The sequence below is a fragment of the Sorex araneus genome, chromosome 6 (genome assembly GCF_027595985.1).
Source record: "Sorex araneus isolate mSorAra2 chromosome 6, mSorAra2.pri, whole genome shotgun sequence".
NCBI lineage: Eukaryota > Metazoa > Chordata > Mammalia > Eulipotyphla > Soricidae > Sorex > Sorex araneus.
Window position 1 is genome coordinate 100,712,344 of NC_073307.1, and position 15,923 is coordinate 100,728,266.

Genomic DNA, 15,923 nt, shown 5'->3' on the forward strand with positions numbered 1-15,923 from the left:
GGGGGGAGAGAGAGAGAGAGAGAGAGAGAGAGAGAGAGAGAGAGAGAGAGAGAGAGAGAGAAAATACAGTATCAGAGATGTAATACACTAAGATTTAAAAAAAAAAAATGTAAAACTGGCCCAAAGCCATTTCAGGTACCCCTGGAGGTTATGATCTCTGAGCAGTTGTGTGGTCCACAAACCACGCGCGCACGTGAACACACACACACACACACACACACACAAAAGCAAGTATATCCAGTGTCAAAATAGTCTCTCTGCAATGGGGTAGAAGGGTGGTAAGAATGGTTGGGAAAACCAGGAAAGGATCCACAGATGCCCCGTATAAGGTAAAATCTAGTTTGTTTTGGCTTAAAAAGTAAAAGAAAAAAAGAAAAGGTAGGTAAGATCTATCTTGATAGGACAGCCCAGAAGAAAATAATAGCCACAGCCATATGACTTATTGGCTGAGGTAGTACTTACACTTTCACCTAGTATTTGCCAAAATAAACTATGAATCCAAAAATGAACACTGGCCTAGCCTTTTGTTTTTGTGGTCCTATCACTAAGCTTCTAGGCTTCCTTAGTATGAGGGAGATCCAAGTTTCAAAGGTTTTATCACTCACAAAGAATATTACCTCCTGCCTCACAGTTATTAACCTTACAGAATACAGAATTTTGAGTATGTTTCCTCAGGCATATAGTGATGAGACTATTCTAAGGTCTCTTCCAGCTTTCTGATTTTAGGGGAATTAGACTGTGTATTATCTAACATTGACTTAAATGAGTCCTGCCTGTGTCATAATAATCAAAGTAGAAAAGAAAATACACAGAAAAAAAATCACTTCAGGACACAAAATAATCCACTAACATGCTCTTTTCTTCACAATACTACGAAAAACATCATTCTAAAGAATTTTACTGTAAGCATTAAACCTAAATTAAGGAAACCAAAGTACCTGGGGCCAGAGAGATACTGAACAGCAGGTAAGGCTGACTCCAACCTGGGTCATCACATACTGTCCCCTAAATCCCACCAAGAGTGATCCCCGAGTACCTCCCTGTGTGGCCCAAAACCCAAAAGAAAAAGAATAAATAAAGAACACCAAAGTATATAATTAAAGAAAATAAATTACACACACACACACACACATATATATACATATAAAATCTTTTGGTTTTTCTTCCTTAGTATTTTTTCTCCAATTCTTCATCTTTGGAAATTTGCTTGGACAAAGTATGACCCTTAGCTCTAAATAAATATATCGGAACCAAGTACAGCTAATCTATTTAAGTATTTTTACAAAATTAGTACTAGTATAAGAAAGATTAAGGTTTAAGGTACCAACTAAAATACATAATACTGTTACATTAATTTCACAGCTTCTGGATAATAATGTTCCTGGATAAAGTATTTTGAGTCTGTTTCCAGAACCTCTTTATTCAATTTATAGGCCTAGAGTCCTACCTCCTTTTTCAAAGCCAAACCAAACTAGATTTTACCTTATATGGCGTATCTACAGACCAATCTTCTACCAGTTAACTCATTTTTCTACCGTGTGTCTTGGGGTTCCAATTCTATGCTTGGCTTTTCTTTCCTGGTTTTCCCAACCATTCTCACCACCCTTCCGCCCCACTGTTTGAATTTTTAGATACCTCCTTTCTTTTCATTCCTAGGACACACTTGTCAAGGTTCGGCAACTCCCACCCCACCTCCTAAAAATCAGTTTTTGTACACAGTACCTCTTCGGATGCCTAAGATTTTCCTTTCCTAACCCTATTCCCAAGAACGCCTATGGACGCATCTCTCGAACCCTAAGGCTTCCCTGAACTACTACACGTACATGTCACTGCCCTCCAGAATCCTGCTTGCTCCAGATCCCACAAATCAACGTGCAAAAAAGAAAAACCAAAAAAAAAAGCCTGCCTCGTCACTCCCCCGCTCCGGCTTTCCAGCAACCGGCTCCCATGACCAGCTCGTTGCCGTCGCGTCCCTGGGTCCACTGCACGTAGCCACTCGGCCCTGTCCAAGTCCTGGGTCTCGTCTCTCCCACGGCCCAGGAAATAGGTTCGACTCCCCCGCAACATTTCACGGTCTGGCTCAGGACTCCGTGAATCCAGAGTCCTAACAAACGAATGCGTCGCCTCCCCAGACCCCGCTGGCCGCCGGAGAGCGGGGGACACGACCTCCCCGAGCCCCGGCCCTCGCCAGCGCGGCCACTCCCCCCACCCGGTTCCGGGGCCCGCGGGCTCATCAGGCGGTGCTCCTCTTGCCCGGGGCCGGTCCCCCGAGCCTGCCCAGCTCCCGAGTCACCTCTGCCCTCCCCGGAACCGGCTTCAACCTCGGGAACGCGCTCTAGAACCTTCCGGCCCGAGTCGAGCCCGAGGAAGAGCCTCGCGTCTCCCTCGGCTTTCCGGGACATCGAGCCCTCCCTGACCGCCCCCACCGCGAATCGTTCCCCTCCTTCCCCTCAACTTTCCTGCAGCCCCCAGCCTCCCCGCCGCCTCCATCCCTCCTCCAGGAGGTCCCTCCTTCCCGTCCCCCTGCCTCCGCCGCCCCCCAACGCCCATCCCCCGGCGCCTCCTCCGCGCTCTCCCTTCTCCGCCTCCGCCTCCCCAGGCCGCCGCCGACACGCGCTCGGACCAGCAGCCCCCGCAGCCCGGCACGAGCCCCGAGCCAGGGCGCGGCGGGAGCGGGAGGAGGGGGGCACCTACCCCATGCGCATCTTCGCCCCGCTCTGACTGCCCCCGCTGCCGGGGAGCGGCGGACGGGAGGGCAGGCGGCCGAGGTGCATGCTCTTCTCGAGCGCCGACATGGGAGGCAGGGGCAGAGCACGCCGGGGGCCAGCAAGCAAGCGCGTCGTCGCACGCCCGGCGCGGCCCAACCGCTCGCGGCTCGCTCGCCAGCGGACAGCACCCAGCTCCCGGCGGCACCGCGGACCGCCTCCCGGCGCCCCAGGCCCCACCTCCTTCTCCCGCCGCGCAGCCGCCGGAAGTGCGCAACAGTCCTCCACAAAGGAAGTTGGGTAACGGAGTCGGCGGCGCCGCCCCGCCCCGGAAAGAGAAAGGCGCCAGAAGGAATGCACTCTGGGCCATGGAGTCCTCGGCGGGCCCGTCCCTCTGCGCCTGCGCAGCGACCGGCGCTTCCGGCCGGGCCGGCAGAGGTGAGCAGCAAGGCCTCCTGGGTGTTGTAGTCTCCCGGGCTTGACGGCCCCCGCGGCGCCGCCCCTTCTCGCCGCTCCCCGCAGTCTGTTAGAGGAAGCGCCGCTCCTTCCTGCCTCCCAGGCTGCCCAGCGGCGCCGGTTGCCGGGGAACCCTGGCGCCTGGGGACGGGATGGCGGGAGGAACTCGGCTTGGGTGCGGGGGACCGAGTTGAGTTGGAGAAGAGGAGCTGGGGATCGTCATGAAACAACGCAAAAGCCAAGGGCCCGGGGGCGGCCGTAGCCGCAGGAAGAGAGGTAACCTGAGGAAACAGAGGTCGGGCTCCGGGCAGCTCGGGGGTGAGGAACGCTGCAGCCAGACGCCCGCACCCGCGGACAACACAAAGGAACAGGACCGAGAGGAGCCCGGGAACCCCAAGGCTCAAGCAGAGGGCGATCGGGCCTCCCATTGGACGGGGAGGAGAGGGGGGCTGGGCTGGGGGCTGAAAGTTACGAGGGTGCAGGTAGGACTGGAGTCGAGGAGGGGAACGGAAAAGTCCAGCCGGGTTTTCCTGAACCTCTTCCCAGGAGGTATGAGTGACGGAGAGTCTCTTCAGCAGCCCAATGATCATTTGATACCTGTGTCCGTTGCGAAGGGCGAGCCGCGGAAGTTCTGCTTGGCGTCCTCGCAGCTGTTTTCTGTCTCGTTTGCTTTTTTTTTTTTTTTAATAAATAAGTGAAGTATGTGCCCTGTGGCCTCGACGGTTCACATGGGGCTAGGAGAAACATCAGTGGGCGGAGGGGAGTGTGGGGATGCCCCTCTGGCAAGGCAGCGCGGTGCCCAGAGTCCCCAAGAAGTGGCGCCAAGCAGGATTTAGCAGAGGTTACCAAAAGGAGTTGTTGAGGCATGTGACAGTCTTGAGCCTGAAGGGCTGCGGAGGGATTTGGGAAAGACAGAGGTGGAGAGAGTGAGGAGGAGTCGGGAGTGACACTGTAATGCAATCCCGATGCGAAACCTTCAGAGGACGGGAGAGTGCGTCCAGGGAAGCTTTGTCGGGTTAGAATGCCCCGTGAGAAGCTCGCTCGCCAGGAGAGGCTGACAGGGCTAAGTGCCGCAAAGTGTCGCCCTGGAAGCCCAGGACAGGCAGGAACGAGACACTTAATCTCTCTTTACTCAAAAATATTTTAAATTGGTTGACCTTTTTTAAAAATCACAGGCAGGAAGGTATTAGAAATAGTAAGAGTGTATTGGATAGTGGGTTGAGGACTGAGACCCACCGTCCCGGAATGAATGTTATTGAAGTGGTTTCAAAGTAACCAGGGCAAGTTTTGAGACAGCGGGAGGGAGGCGCGAAGCGTTCAGTGCTGCTGCTCCCCTAAGTGTCAATTCAGTTGCACATATTTGGTTGATTGAAAAATCAAAATAAGTACTGAAGAGAGAGTACAGAGGGGCCGGAGAAATAGTACAGCGGGTAGGGTATTTGTCTTGCATGCAACCCACTCAGGTTCAATCCCTGGCATCCCCTATGGTCCATTCGAGCACCAGGAGTAATTCCTGAGTGCAGTACCAAGAGTAACCACTGAGTATCACTGGGTGCGATCCAAAAAGGAAAGAGAGAGACAGAGACGAAGAGACACAGGGAGTATAGGGATTGAGGCGCTGGCCTTGTACGGGACCAACCTGAACCTGAATTCACTCCTTGGCACACAGATGACCCCCCAGGTGCCACCTGGAGTGACCCCTAAGCACAGAGCCAGGAATAATTCCTGAGCACCTATTGGTATAACCCAAGCCCCTCTCCTCATAAAAATAATAATGTTTTTCTTGACTTTAATATGCAGATGATCATATACATGTATGTATATGATTTTTCTGTTGAAACTAGTCACACATTGAGATTCTGGTGGGTATTTTCTATACGATAATGAGCAAAAAGGTTGTTTAATTTCTGTAATTTAAATATTTAGATTCCTGAGCTGACAGATGCCAGTATGTTTTCTTCTTGTGAATCATAACTGCTCCCCAAGAGAAATATTATATGAATAGGAAGGTAATAGAGGAATGTTTTCTTAAATCACCTTTAAGTCAAAGAACATACAGTGGAAAACCATCAAGGTCACTAAATGAAAGTTTTATAGAAAGTCATTATTAATTGCCTCATTTTTATTTTGGTGTGTCTATTTATCCAATAACTATTATAATAGGCAATAAATATTTTGACCCTACCTATGCTAAAAATTGTGGCAGAGTACTGGAGAGACAGACGAGCAAGCCTTGTATGCAATTGACCCAGGTTCCAACCTCAGCACTGTATATGGCTCCCTGAGTACCACCAAACAACAGTATGATAAACAAACCAATTTTTTTTTTATTTTTATTAGTGAGTCACCATGAGGTACAATTACAGACTTACATACTTTCGTGCTTGCATTTCAGTTATACAGTCGTCAAGTGCCCATCCCTCTACCAGTGCCCATATTCCACCACCAATGGTCCCAGCATCCCTCTCACCACCCTCACCCTGTCCTCCCACCCCACCCTGCCTCTGTGACAGGGCATTCCCTTTTGTACTCTCTTTCCTTTGGGGTGTTGTGGTTTGCAGTAGAGGTATTAAGTGGCCATCATGTTTGGTCTACAGTCTACTTTCACCTGCATCTCCAAAAGACACATTAAAAAATGCTCCTCATCACCAAACCAATTTTTAAAAGTAGCAGAATACAGGACTGGAGCAATAGCACAGCTGTAGGGCATTACCTTGCATGCAGCCAACCTGGGTTCGACTCCCAGCATCCCATATGGTCCCCTGAGCATCACCAAGAGTAGTTCCTGAGTACATGAGCCAGAAGTAACCCCTGTGCATTGCCAGGTGTTACCCCCCCCCCAAAAAAAAAGCAGAATCTAAAGTTAATAGTTTTGTCAATTTTCTATATGATGTTGGCTGGGGAAAAAATAATTTCAAAGTTGTCTTTGTTAAAATATGATATAGACTTAATACATCATTATTTTAACTTCTCTTACTTTGAGACAAGAGAAATTGTGCTCTTTTATGTTTGGTAATGGTTTTTTGGGTGTTTTTTTTTTTTTCTTTTTGGGTCACACCCGGCGATGCACAAGGGTTACTCCTGGCTCTGCACTCAGGAATTACTCCTGGCGGTGCTCAGGGAACCATGTGGGATGCTGGGATTTGAACTCAGGTCGGCTGCAAACGCCCTACCCACTGTACTATCACTCCAGCCCCTGGTAATGGTTTTTAAGTAAGAAAGCTAGAGATAGCAATAAATGTTGAAGCAATGACATTGTTTTGTTTTGTTTTGTTTTTTTTGGGGGGGGGCCACACCCAGCTATAATCAGGGCTTAACTTCTGGCTTTAAGCTCAGGGATCACTCCTGGCCAGGTGTATGGGGAACCATATAGGTCGCTGGGGATCGATCCCAGTTCAGCCATGTGCAAGACATGCCCCCTACCCTCTGTACTATCTCTCCAACCCCAAAATACTAACATTTTTAAAATCATCTATTATATCACTATGTTTATAAATTTTCGATGGTGTCTTCCAATTAGCAAAGTGTTTGGATTAGCATGCCCAAAGCTGGTATGTTCTGTTCTCACAGTAACCTGAATAAACCCCTTGTTAGTTTATTTATGTGGCCTAAGTATGAAATCTGTGCTCTGGTTTGGTGTGCTCTTTATTTGTCATGTATTAGATTAGCAACTAAAATGTTTCTGGTTTTTTGGGATTTTTTTGGATCATACCCAGCAGTGCTCAGGCTTACCCCTGGCTCAGCACTTAGGGATTACTCCCAGAGGTGAACATATGGGATGCCGGGGATCGAATCCAGGTCAGCTGTGTGAAAGACAAGAGCCCTACCCAATGTACTATCTCACTGATCCCTGTTTTTGTGCAATTTTATTTAAAAAGCTTTATTAGGGCCGGAGTAATAGTACAGCGAGTAGGAACTTTGACTTGTATGTGTCCAGCCTAAATTTGGTCCCTGGCAAGGTATATGATCCCCTGAGTACTGCCAGGAGTGATCCCACAAATCCAGGAGTAAGCCATGAGTACTGCCATGTATGGCCCAATAATAAATAAATAATTGTTTTTTAGCACAGCAGTTGGCCTTTCGCCTTTCACGGGGCCGACCCGAGTTCAATTCCTCCGCCCCTCTCGGAGAACCCGGCAAGCTACCGAGAGTATTGAGCCCTCGAAGCAGAGCCTGGCAAGCTACCCATGCATATTGGATATGCCAAAAACAGTAACAATAAGTCTCTCAATGAGAGACATTACTGGTGCCCACTCGAACAAATCGATGAGCAACGGGATGACAGTGACCCAAAAAGCATTTTATTGCCCTCTAGCAAAACAGGTCAATAAGTTTTGGATTGCACAGGTTCCTTTCTATTTCAATAAATAATATAAATGTATTTCTCTTAATAACATTTTCTTTTCTCTAGCTTACTGAAGACTAAAGTAAGTGATACATTTATAAGATATATGTTAGACAGTTGTTTGGTTATTAGTAAGACTTCTGGTCAAATATAGGCAATTAATGGTTATATTTTGGACATCGAAAGTTATACCCAGGGTCCAGAGAAGTGGCTACGTGGCAGGGCTTCTGCTTTGCATGTGTGGAGCTGCGAGTTTGATCTCTGGCAGCTACCTCGAGTAATCAGGTGTATTTCTTGGGTTCTGTCAGTGTGATCCCTGGTGCTGCAGCCAAGTCTTTGTGATTATCAAATAAGTAAATGCCATTCGCCCCACTCCACCCCTCCCCACCTCCAGCACACCATAATAATGAAAGGAAGTGTGGGAGTTACACTCAGATTTTCGACTGTCAGAATTCAGGGCCCCAACCCCTGTAATTTTCAAGGGCCTATTGTCTATTTCATTTTAATTTTAACTTATTCTTGATTCCTTTTGCAGGTTTGAGTGACATTTCTCCATCTACAAGCTTACCACCTCTGGTTGAAGGCCAGCTACGCTGCTTTCTGAAACTTACCGTTAATCGAGTCATATGGAAGATCACAAAGCCTCCTGCTTCTGTACTTGTTCGAGTGCGATGGTGGGGAGAAACATCCGATGGAACCCTCTTTTGTCCCAGGGATGCTCTGCAGACAGAGCCAAAAGTTGTGAGGACAACCACACGTTATGCTATTCGCTGTGGTCCGAAGCAGTTTACTTCGTACCTAACAGGTGTGTTTTTGTCTTATCATTTCTCCTATAGACCTAATAAGAAGCCTGTGGATATGTTGTTAGCTGTAGGTGTTGCTTTGTACCTTCTACCTATGAGCATTTTTAGTGACCAAAGAGTTTTATAATAGCCACTGTTTACTGAGCATATACTATGTACCAGCAAATGATACGTATTATTTCTAGCCTAAGTAATTATGCAAGATGGTTATTTTCTGATTTGGATTTAGATTTTTGATTTTGGATAATGGGATTAGATTTAGAGACATGAAATGAATACTCAGTAAGGTTACATAGTTGTGTCCCCTCAGTGCTTTTCCCTAAAAACTTGAATAGGAGTGGTGTTTTGCAGTTGTGGTTCTAATTTTATAGAGAAAGTGAAGGATAAGAGTCAGAGGCCTCATTATGTAATAAGTTGTTTGTTTGAAGAAGTAATGACTGAAGAAGCAGCATGGGGTGATGAACCTAATAGTCAGCTATAACTTTTGCTTCATTTTATTTTATTTTTAAAACTGGGAGTACTTAGGCATGTCTTGTGACCTCTCTGACCCTCATTGTTATGCTAAAATGGTACCAGAATAACTGCATGAGTGCTATTTAGAGAATGCAACTGTAAAAGAACTGTAAAAAAACCTAGCTGTTAGTAAATAACTAATAGATATTGTTACGTTCCCCTTATTTCGAGTATGCAAAACATATTATAATCTAAGGAACACTGTATGGTCTGTTTATTTAGGTAAGAGAGGGACTCTGAGGGCCGAGTGATACTACGGCAGGTTAAGACACTTGGCCTTGTATGCGGCCAATCCAAGTTCATTAGATCCCAGGACCACAAATGCACCCCAAAGCCCCACAAAATGTGATTCCTTGATTGCAGAGCCAGAAGTAAGCTTTAATTAAAGCACCACCTGGCGCTCCCCTCACCCTACTCCAAAAAACAAAAAAGACAGAGACCTTGATTTATCCTAAGTAATCTTGCCGAAGTCTTCTAACAGCCATTAAAACAACTACCATGTGAGAGAATGCTATGCTGAATGCTCTCCATACAGTACCTCTCTTCCTCAAACAATTCTGATGGAGGACAACTGTAGCATACATGGAAAATACATGAATATTTGAACCAGGACACAGTCACAAGTCTTTCATCCTAAGCACTATGCTCTCTTTGCTGTAGCATTGAACAAAAGGTGAAAATGAGCCAGTCTTTCAAGTTTGATAAGAAAATAATCAAAGGTTATACTGTCCTGAAGTAATCTCATTGAATATGCATGCAATCTGTTTCTCTGCTGTCATAAATCTAGGTGCCTATTGAAGACTGTAGTGGGAACTTTTCCATTCCTTTTCGTTCCAAGTACTCTCAGCGTCTCAGTGCCCCAAATAGGATGCAGGAGTATAGTTCCAGAAAGCAGGAATCATTGCCTATGTACCAGAGAAATCCTCTAATTCAAAATTTAGAACAATAGAAATGAAAGAAATCAGAATTACATTTATATTTTAAAACCACAGCCAAAATTCTTACCAAATTAAAATAAAAACTTTTCTTTTCCTCTGTTAAATCTCTCTCTTTTTAAAAAGAGAGACTCAATTTTTTTTTTAAGTGTGATTTATAGTCTAGGTCTTTTTTTTTTTTAAATAAATTTATTTATTTTTAATTAATGAATCACCATGAGGGTACAGTTACGGATTTATACACATCTGTGCTTATGCTTCCCCCATACAAAGTTCGGGAACCCATCCCTTCACCAGTGCCCATACTCCACCACCAGTAAACCCAGCATCCCTCCCATCCTCCCCAATCCCATCTCCCCCCATCCCACCCTGTCACTGTGGCAGGGCATTCCCTTCTGTTCTCTCCCTCTAATTAGCTATTGTGGTTTGCAATAAAGGTGTTGAGTGGCCACTGTGCTCAGTCTCTAGCCCTCATTCAGCCCGCAACTCCCTTCTCCCACATGGCCTTCGACTACATTATAGTTGGTGATCCCTTCTCTGAGTTGCCCTTTCCCCAGAATGTGAGGCCAGCCTCCTAGCCATGGAGTCAACCTCCTGGTAGTTGTTTCTACAATTCTTGGGTGTTAGTCTCCCACTCTGTTATTCTATATGTCATAGATGAGTGCAATCTTTCTATGTCTCTCTCTCTCTTTCTGACTCATTTCAGTTAGCATGAAACTTTTCATGCCGATCCACTTAAATAAAAAATTTGTGACCTCCTTTTTTCTAACAGCTGCATAGTATTCCATTGTATAGATGTACCAAAGTTTCCTCAACCAGTCATCCGTTCTAGGGCATTCGGGTATTTTCCAGATTCTGGCTATTGTAAACAGTGCTGCGATGAACATACATGTGCATATGCCATTTCGATTATACTTTTTTGCCTCTCTGGGATATATTCCCAGCAGTGGTATTGCTGGGTCAAATGGGAGCTCAATTTCTAATTTTTTGAGAATCGTCCATATTGTTTTCCAGAAGGGCTGAACCAGTCGGCATTCCTACCAGCAGTGTAGAAGGGTCCCTTTCTCGCCACATCCTCTCCAACAGCGGTTGCTTTTGTTCTTTTGGATGTGCGCTAGTCTCTGTGGTGTGAGGTGGTATCTTGTGGTTGTTTTGATCTGCATCTCTCTGATGATTAGTGATGTAGAGCACTTTTTCATGTGCCTTTTGGCCATTCGTATTTCTTCTTTGGTAAAGTTTCTGTTCATTTCTTCACCCCATTTTTTGATGGGGTTGGATGTTTTCTTCTTGTAGAGTTCAACCAGTGCTTTATATGCCATTGATATCAACCCCTTATCTGATGGGTATTGTGTAAATATCCTTTCCCATTCTGTGGATAGTCTTTGGATTCTGGTCACTGTATCTTTTGCGGTGCAGAAGCTTTTTAGTTTAATGTAGTCCCATTTGTTGATCTCTGTTTTTACTAGATTGCTTAGTTCTGTGTCACCTTTGAAGATACCTTTATCTTCAATATCGTGGAGGGTTTTGCCGACCTTGTCTTCAATGTACCTTATGGTTTGTGGTCTAATGTTGAGGTCTTTAATCCATTTTGATCTGACTTTTGTGCATGGTGTCAGGTCAAGGTCTACGCCCATTTTTTTGCATGTGGTTGTCCAGTTGTGCCAGCACCATTTGTTAAAGAGGCTTTCCTTGCTCCACTTCACATCTCTTGCTCCCTTATCAAAGATTAGATGATCATACATTTGGGGTTGTGTGTAAGGGTATTCCACCCTGTTCCATTGGTCTACGGCTCTGCCTTTGTTCCAGTACCATGCTGTTTTAATTGTTACTGCTTTGTAGTAAAGTGTGAGGTTGGGGAGGGTGATGCCTCCCATCGTCTTTTTCCCAAGAATTGTTTTAGCTATCCTTGGACGTTTGTTGTTCCATATGAATTTTAAGATTGCTTGATCCATTTCTTTGAAGAATGTCATGGGTATACTTATAGGGATCGCGTTGAATCTGTATAATGCTTTGGGGAGTGTTGCCATTTTGACAACATTGATTCTCCCTATCCACGAGCAGGGTATATGTTTCCATTTCCTCATGTCCTCTTTGATTTCATGGAGTAGCGTTTTGTAGTTTTCTTTGTAGAGGTCTTTTACTTCCTTGGTTAAGCTGATTCCGAGGTACTTGATTTTCTGGGGCACGATTGTGAATGGGATTGCTTTTTTTATGTCCCTTTCCTCTGCCTCATTGTTTGCATATATGAAGGCCATGGATTTTTGGGTATTGATTTTGTAGCCTGCAACTTTACTGTATAAGTCTATTGTTTCTAAGAGTTTCTTAGTAGAGGTTTTAGGCTTCTCTAGATATAGTATCATATCGTCTGCAAATAGTGAGAGTTTGATTTCTTCCTTTCCTATCTGGATGCCCTTAATCTCTTTTTCTTGGAGAGACTCAATTTTTAAAATTGAATTTTAAAATTTTTAATTTAAATTTTAAATTTTTTAATTTTTAAAATTAAAAATTCAATTTTTAAGAATTGAATCACAGTGAGATACACAGTTACAAAGTTATTCATGATGGGGTTTCAAATACAGTGTTCCAATACCGGTCCTTCCACCAGTGAAAATAAAAACTATTTTAAAGATATCCTCCTTATCAAACACATAAGCATGCTAAATATTTCTGTTCAGTACTCCATGCAAGGTAAGTCATTGGCAAAAACTTTATAATTCTTTTGATCTTGGATTCATCTCTATCATCTCCAGAATGATTGGGTGAGCATATAATTTGTTTAAAATAAAGTAATTTTTTTAAGTAAAACAGTTGTCTAGGGGCTCAAGAGGTAGTACAGCAGGTAGGGTACTTCTCTTGCATGCAGCCAACATGGGTTCAATCTCCAGCACCATGCATGGTCCCCAGAGGCCCACTAGACCTCAGAGCTACAGATAATTCCTGAGCACTGCTGGGTATGGCCCAAAACACAAAAACAAACAAAATTTTTTTTAAAATAGTTTTCAAATATATTGCCTTCTGCTCACTGCCAAACAAGTGGGTAAAAAAAAAAATCTGTGTATGTTGCTATTATTTCTGATTAGATATGGCTGTGCTGGTACTAGAAGTTATCACCAAGCTTGATCATCTTCCAGTTGGGAGAGTTCATATCAATGGACTAGCCCAGCTTTCTCCAACCCATCACATCAGTGGACTGTTCACCATTATCTCACCAACATCTAAGAAACTTGGAGAACTCCAGGTAAAAAAATTTTAATTCTTTTCTGCTAGAATAAAACTTTTAGGACAGGAATAGGCATTTTAGAATACCTAGGTACATGACTGCACATACCTTGCTAATTCCCATATAATTTTGTTGTTTATAATTTTACAGAAAAATTCCAACCTGCCTTTATTTCCTATGCATTTAAATCCTCTAAACATTTTATCTTTCTCTTTGTTTTTGTTTGTTTGTTTGGGTTTGTTTTTGGGGTGTGTGTGTGTGTGTGTGTGTGTGTGTGGGAGGGGGGCTAAGCCTGACAGTGCTCAGGGCTTATTGGCTCTGCACTCCGGGATCATTCTCTTTTAAAAAAAAAAAAATGTAGGAGTACTGCTATTTATTCAGCCATTAATTAAGTTGAATGAACTGGGCATGAACTCCACATTACTTTTTTTAAAAAAATTTTTAATTGAATATCCGTGAGTAGACCGTTACAAAACTGTTCATATTTTGGTTTCAGTCATACAATGATCCAGCACCCATCCCTTCACCTTGTACATTTCCTGCCACCAGTGTCTCCCATTTCCTTACCACCATTTCCCTACCTCCTACCCCCTACCCCCAACCTCCCTCTATTGGAGGCACTTTCCTTCTCGCTCTCTCTTCTTTCCCTTTTCTGCATTATGGTTTGCAATACAGGTGCTAAGAGGTCTTGGTGCTTGTTCAGGGTATTCGGTATTTTTATCAGTACGGTAAGGCTGGAATAGCTTTCCAGTTGGGTAGCAGCTTTGGGGTGTGGATGTGACTGCTGAGGCTTCCAGAAGTACAGGGAAGTTAGGGGAGGTAGCCCATTCCAGTTCCGAGAAAACCTGGAGATTTCAGTCACAAAACCTGCATACCAGAATTTTCAACAGATTATATCTTGGTGAGGTCTGTCCTTAGACGGTGGAGTCAGACTCGGGGTATGGCAGCGATTTTGGATTGTGGAAGCAAGCAGATGCCAGGGACTCTGCTTGGGCAGGCACAAGCCAACCCACCCTCAGGGATCATTCCTAATGGGATTTGGGAAATCATATGGGATACCAAGGATCGAACCCAGGTTGGCTGTGTGCAAGGCAAGTACTCTGCCCACTGCACTATTGCTCCAACCCCTCTGAACACTTTGTGCTCATCTCGAGTTTAAAATGTCATAAATCCTGTTACACTTATTACTCATTTTTTCTATTCTCTTTCTTAAATTTGTAGTAATATTGAATACATAATCAATATTCAGTTACAATTCTAGTGTCCAATATTCCATTAGTGGTCTCCCTTCAATTGTTCCTTTGGTTTCTAAAGTTTAAGATAGACAGGATGATGTTTTCTACCTTTAGGTTTTTCCCATAGTTCCCAATATAACTATAACCTCTTTTAACCTCTCTCTCTTGGTATTTGGGTTACACTTGAAATGTTCAGGGGTTACTCTTGGCTCTGTACTCAGGAATTACTTCTAACAATGCTTAGGGGACCATATGGGAAGCCACGGATCGAATCCAGGTTGGCAGGATGCAAGGCCCTACTCGCGGTTCTATCACTCCATCCTGCAAATATAGTTCAAAGCAAATAACAATTTGTTTTGTTCTTTTGTTTTGTTTTATTTGGGGGACATCCTAGACAGTGCTCAGGGTTTAATCCTGCCTTCAGCATCACTCCTGGTGAAGGTAAGGGGACCATGTGGAGTGCCCGGGATAGAACTCAGAATGGCCATCTGCAAGGCAAGCACCCTACCCCCAACTGTACTGTCTCCCTGGCCTGTTGATATATATTGTGCTATAGATTTTTATAGGGTTGAACCAAACTTAAAGCATTAAGCCTTGGGGCTGGAGCAATAGCACAGCGGGTAGGGAGTTGCCTTGCACATGGCTGGCCCAGGTTCGATTCCCAGCATCCCATATGGTCCCCTGAGCACCGCCAGGAGTAATTCCTGAGTGCAGAGCCAGGAATAACACCTGTGCATTGCTGGGTGTGACCCAAAAAGCAAAAAAAAAAAAAAAAGAATACAATATATTGTGATCCTTTGCTTCAGGTTCCATGGGTCCTGGCACTGAGCTAGTATCAACAGATGCTTGTATTTTGTCAGTTACTTGCTGGGGGCCACAACTGGTATGCTTAAGGGCCATAGAATCACACTAGACAGGCTGGAGACCATCGAGGCTCTCAGAGCCACTCCCCGAGATTCTGGGGTGGACTCTTCCTGACTGCATGAAGAGTCATGAAACACCCAGGGGACTTGATTGAACAGAGGAGCCAGACCAGCCTCTATGCTTGGGTTGTGTGATGGGGGTGCCAGTGCCGGTACTTTCTCCTTTCTTCAGGGGCTGCTAGTACCCTGAGTCCCTTTGGCCTTTCAGTTCTTTTGTGTCTAGGTGTGCTTAGATAAAACAGAACTCAATGTCTGGCCAGCATATCATACTTTAAAAAAACAGGGAAACACCCAGTGGGAGTAGAGGTGAGGCTGGGTCTGGGACTACTCCTGGGGGTGCTAGATGCGTGGCCTAGGCAATGTGAGTCTGATGGCTTAGTGCTCATTTGTGTCTTGCCAAGAGAGGTTGGCAGGACGGTCACCAGGTGGTACTTAGGAGGCCATGCAATGCCCATAGTTTATCTCAGGGTCTTACACATTCTAAGCATGTGCTCCACCACTTGAACTCTCCCCTTGACCCCAGCAGGTCATTCTTTCGGAGGAGAGAATAACAAGGGGCCATGCCCAAGGGTGCCATATCTAGCAGTGATCGGGGAGCCATATGATTCTGGGATTGACGCTGGGGCTCTGAATGCAAGTGCCCCAGCTTTCAAGCCATTTTCCTCGCTCCCCTGTAGGTCATTCTGACAGAGACCAAGGATATGGATATGGTTTTTATTTCTAGACTGTGGTTGCAGTGTTTTGGGCAGGTGATGAATGGCAAGGGAACGGTTTCTGACATTTACATC

The 15,923-nt window shown here is 45.0% G+C and overlaps 2 protein-coding genes across 3 annotated transcripts in view; one reads left to right on the forward strand and one right to left on the reverse strand.

Moving 5' to 3' along the window:
- PPME1 (protein phosphatase methylesterase 1) overlaps window positions 1-2,973 on the reverse strand; it is a 70,763-nt gene extending 67,790 nt beyond the window's left edge. The window contains exon 1 of the mRNA XM_055142298.1: window positions 2,695-2,973. Within this exon, the coding sequence (XP_054998273.1) occupies window positions 2,695-2,795 (101 nt within the window). The 5' untranslated portion in view covers window positions 2,796-2,973. The remainder of the gene's footprint in view (window positions 1-2,694) is intronic.
- Window positions 2,974-3,227: 254 nt separating this feature from the next.
- C2CD3 (C2 domain containing 3 centriole elongation regulator) overlaps window positions 3,228-15,923 on the forward strand; it is a 130,831-nt gene continuing 118,135 nt past the window's right edge. For both annotated transcript variants that reach the window (XM_012934930.2, XM_055141933.1), the window contains exons 1-3: window positions 3,228-3,437; window positions 8,042-8,311; window positions 12,838-12,995. In XM_012934930.2, coding sequence (XP_012790384.2) covers window positions 3,383-3,437; window positions 8,042-8,311; window positions 12,838-12,995 — 483 coding nt within the window. In that variant the 5' untranslated portion in view covers window positions 3,228-3,382. The remainder of the gene's footprint in view (window positions 3,438-8,041; window positions 8,312-12,837; window positions 12,996-15,923) is intronic.